At 40.7% G+C, this 4987-nt stretch overlaps 1 protein-coding gene across 1 annotated transcript; it reads right to left on the bottom strand.

The window, feature by feature from the left end:
* Window positions 1-2991: 2991 nt before the first annotated feature.
* On the bottom strand, window positions 2992-4693 carry LOC147890995 (linamarin synthase 1-like). The gene is made up of 2 exons (XM_087389627.1): window positions 4119-4693; window positions 2992-4032 (listed from the first exon to the last, which is right to left on the bottom strand). The coding sequence occupies exons 1-2, from the start codon at window positions 4609-4611 to the stop codon at window positions 3107-3109; spliced, it is 1419 nt and encodes a 472-aa protein (XP_087245753.1). The 5' UTR covers window positions 4612-4693; the 3' UTR covers window positions 2992-3106.
* Window positions 4694-4987: the final 294 nt, after the last annotated feature.

Here is a 4987-nt window from a genome sequence, read left to right as displayed (position 1 = left end):
ATTTTGCACGTCTATCAAGTGCGTCTATAGTTGCTTTGTGTTGTTGTGAAACCTAGTTGACAACTGCACCAACTCACCTGGCACCATCACATCAAAAAAACAAGTTAGAACAATGTACTTTTGTTACGGAAGCCAGGCTTCAATACTGGCACACATTTGTTGTTATCCATGTCACTGTTTCATATTAGCATTGAAAATATTTGGCACATATATAACTCAATACATAATCAAAGGTTGGCACTAAAACCATGGAGTGCTACAAGATATTTGAAGGACTAAATCCTTACATGTTACGTATTCTGCAAATTTATGATACTTGAAAGAGCATCATAAATATATCAAAACTAGAATAAATTTAAGATAAAAAAGCAATAGAACATTTTCATATCAAAATTTCAAATGAGAATTCAGTACTTTGTCTTAAGGAGAAAATGCCATATCTATATCATAAGTCTCCCTTTTTAAATATTAATAATGTACATGACAACCCCATGCTTATCCCATAGATCACTTCTTATTCTGGGTTTAACATAGTACAAACCCCAATATGAACATAAGAGGTTAAGGAAAGATTAATAATTGAATAGTCTCATTTTTCCTTTCCAACTTATTCCACATTCCAAAATGTAAGTACTTTTGGAACTACTTCCAAAACATTAGGAAAAAATGTATATACAAAATTCTGAATGGTTACCTTGCTCCAAATTTAGTTATTATCAGGTCTAAACACAAGGGGGGGTGGGAGGGGGGAGATTAAATAGTAGATTAATCTAACAGGAATGTGTAAGGAAATCTCTTTCTATTACTTCTTAAAATAAATCCCTATTTCTTCATTTGTTTGTTGTCCATAAAATTACATGAGGAATAGAGTCCCAAATTTTTTTCAATCACTTACATATCTAGATCTAGTACTCATATCTATTAAATTCATCATTAATTTCCAAAACTACTAGAGAACTTAGACTACAAATGAAATTCACCCATGAAATCCCAAAAATTACTACAGCAAAGTAATAGATAGTCACACAGTATTTCACGACATGTTTGAACAATGTCTTAAGTTATAATTTTTATATATATTCCCATTAAACAAGGGAATCTTGAGTATGTCATCAAGCTGTTCGTAAGCATACAAGACATGTTGTGACTATTGCCAACACAGGTGCTCAAACATACCTTTCTTCCTTGAGTAAATACTGTGATGGAGCAAGACTCAAGCCCTACATTATTTTTAGTGCAAACTATGCTCAACCATACTCAACATGATCTTTGGCCAACCAAGCAAGCTGGTAACTCAAGCTCATGTAATCGAGTTACGTGGTCAAAAGTATTTCAAAATCCCTATACTATAAGAGCTGTAACAAAAAGTCGAAGGAAGCTAGCACTTGTTTGAAGTTCCATGTCGTCCAGAGTTTCATATGTATACGTATTGAACTCCCTAACGTCTGAGCTCTCCTACAATAATAACTATGTAAATCTTTATTTTAGGCCAAAATAGAAAGCTCATTATCTCTCACAAGGAAGGCCTTGACCTTGAAGATGAGATAATTTTTGGAAGGTATAGCTTGATCCATACTCTATTTTTGTAGATGTTCTAAGTAGATATCTGACATTTATGGTATGATGCACACTATACAAGCACTTTCTAAATTATGTACATAGGGGTTTATTCTTACTTGGGTACATGATGCACATGACATTAGCACTGGAGTACACTTTTTTGTAGAGGTCATTAATATAATGCTATCCTTTGATGGACACCTCATGGACACATGCATGCACCTTTCCATTGCACATGTCACCTTGGTATTTAAAAAATGTGTAAGGTTTTTAATGTTAATGTATAGTCAACTTCAATTTTCGCACTTGAGGTCTCCTTTGAAATTGTAAGCAATTTAACCACACAAAAAAAGTAGTAGATATAGATATTAAAAGTTTCTTTTCAATGGGCATTTTTAGTGTATCATCTAGAGTCCTTTTATGACTCAATTAATAGGTACAAAAGTGTGTAAACTTTCACAAACAATCCCTTTTTATAAAGTTGCTTTAATATACATATTCACATCACACACTTTAACAGTGCATATTTAGAGTAAGGATTTTAGATGGGGGAGTGATTTGGGATCAATTTTTGGGAGCATGAGAGAGTAAGTGAGCGCTCTACCACCTAAGGTACATGCCCTTGATGAATGGAGAGAGAGAGAGAGAGAGAGAGAGAGGATCTAATGGTTGGTTGAAGAGACAAATATAATCTATGGGACCAAAATTAGGAGTACTTGAAAACCTAGTGACTATAAGAACACTATTTTACAAAAGTGGGCTGAGAGCCTCTTGGCACTAAAAAAAGCAAGACCTAGTGCCAAAAAAGGCAAGACATAGTGGCAATGACATTAGCATTGGCCTCAAGGCAATGGTAATGGAAAGGTTTTTGAGTTCCCCTAAGATCATCCTTAAGGAATGAAGTGTGGTTCATTTTCTTATGTTGCCATGGAGTTTCTCACTTTGATAATTGCCTTTTGTAGTTCTTTGACAATGCTTCATGCATGCAGACTCTCACCTCACCCCCCTTGCTTGCGAACATGCTCAACCCCGTCTTCCCAAGACTCCATCAAGTGCCAAAGGTCTTTGTTGTGTGTGCATGCATGAATGTCCGCATGAATGTGTGTGTGCATGCGAGCGTGAGTTTTTGTGTGTGTGTGTGTGTGTGTGTGTGGGAGAGAGAGAGAGAGAGAGAGAGAGACTTTCACTCCTCTCTTGTTGATCTGTTTTCGTGTGATTTACTGAAACACACCTCTCTTGTGGATTTGTTTTCGTGTGATTTACTGAAACACACCTCTCTTGCTGGCAATTTATAGCATAGTGGACCATTTGCATGATAGAAATTAACCATATGCCTCATGCATTTTTCAAGCATTCTTGTAGTTATCATATAGATGACATTTCTGTGCATCTTTTAGGAGAGTTTCCTACACTATGGGTTGTACAATTCAATCAGTGGTTTGAAGGAACGCCTAGCTGACACACTATGGGTTGTACAATTCAATCAATGGTTTCACTCAAAAAAGTTTCTGTTTGTCTCTCTCTGTGTGAGTGAGAGAGAGAGAGACTAGGAAAGAAGAAGTTGCGTGAAAGACTCAAAGTTTCTGTGGGACGGCCCTCCTTCCTTCACAGCTCTCTGCGCTGCGTCCCTCAGTTTTCTCGCTCTCTCCCTCATCTCTTCACTAACATCACCCTTCATCAGTAATCTTACTTTCTTCTCAATCTCCACTCTTGTCACCAACCCATTCCCGTCGTCTTCGAAGTCCAGCCCAATCTTCCACCCCTCCACCACGCATCTGCAATCAAGCATCTGATCTCCAAAATACGGCCAGCATAGCATCCGATGCCCCTTCGAGATGCTCTCCAAAGTGGAATTCCAGCCGCAGTGCGTTAGAAAGCCACCGATCGCCGGATGAGACAGGACCTGCAGCTGCGGTGCCCACGCAACAAACTTCGATCTGTCTTTCATTCTATCGAAGAAGCCCTCCGGAAACACCGCATCTTCCCCGTACATGAGAGATGGGCGCACTACCATTAGGATTGGGTACTGGCTCGCTTCGAGGCCTGCCGCAAACTCCGCGATTTGTTGAACTGAGAGGACTGTAATACTTCCAAATGAAACGTAGAGCACAGAAGCAGACTTTTGCTTGTCCAGCCATTCTCCACACCCGCCGTCTTCTGGCCACAGTGAGCTGCCATGGTGTTGCCTATACGAGTCGCTGCAGATGAACTCTGACGGGAGGATGGGACCAATCGTGCACATATTCGGCTTGAAGATGTGTTGCAAGCTGACAGGTTCTAGATCATGGTAGGTGTTCAAAAGGATTACCTTGTGTTCGTGAGTTCGTTCGAAGATATCAGCGAGATACCCAAACACGAAATCCGAGCGATCGCATGGTTTAAGGAATGAGGGCACTTCTTTGAATCTAAGCGGGGGACATCCAGGGATGCAAGTAATGAGGTTCTGCACCTTTTTATCGCGAACGGGATTTTCTGTCACGAAAGTCATAGTCAGTACTTCAAGCTCAGGGAAACGACTTTCCAAATCGAGAGGATGACTTTATAGAGATTTATACCACCTTTAATGGGCGGACAGTATCCTGCGGTGAAGATAGCGTGCGCTGCGTAGCTTGCAGCATTCTGAGACCAAAATCCTACATGGGGAATTCCAAACCGCTTCGCTACAAGGGGTGTGGAGATGACGAAGAGGTCCGCTATAATGCAAGTGACGGGTGGCTCAAGCTTCTCTACCAGATCCGCCAGCAAGGGCTCCAGCTTGATCAGGGCAGCACATTGCTTAGGCACATGATCGTTAGCAATGTATTCTTCATAGCCGAGTCCATCAGGGATGCCCACAAGGCGGATGTCAAGGCCTTCTTCGTGAGGCAACGGAACTTGGGCTTGAGCTTGCGCCCTGAGGAGACGATCGTGGTTAAACTGGGTATTGACGAAGGTGATAGTCATCCCTCTTGCGGCAAGCATTCGGGACAAGTGCATGAGGGGTGTGATATGGCCTTGGGCAGGCCATGGAACAACGAGAGCGTGAGGATGGTGGGAAGGATTGGAGGGCATGGTGCTGTGGGGGGAGAGATCTTTGTTCTGTGCTGAACGCTTTGAAATTATTGCTGACTGATCGAGAGAGAAAGAGAAACGGAAACACCACATGAAATATCACCAATGCACGAGAAATGTGTGGACTAATATTATAAAAGGTAGTCTTGAACGGAGTGTACATCTTGGGCTCAGCCCCCAAATTTTTTGTAGGTTTTTTGGCCTGCCCAAATTCTTCTTTTTTGCAATTAGTGTATTAGTTATTGCAAGTGCAGGTTTTCTTTATTGTTGGAGGCCCCATAGTCAATGTGCTTTAATGCCTAATCTTTCTTCCCTTGGAGTTTTTTTATTAAAAAAATTAAAAAAACAGCCCACTATGCCGTGCCTTTTGGAGTGT

Source organism: Dipteris shenzhenensis, chromosome 18 (genome assembly GCF_047967505.1).
Source record: "Dipteris shenzhenensis isolate YYH24624 ecotype China chromosome 18, Dip_SZ_1.0, whole genome shotgun sequence".
NCBI lineage: Eukaryota > Viridiplantae > Streptophyta > Polypodiopsida > Gleicheniales > Dipteridaceae > Dipteris > Dipteris shenzhenensis.
Note: the sequence above shows the minus strand (reverse complement) of the source record. Positions and strands in the feature narration are given on the sequence as shown.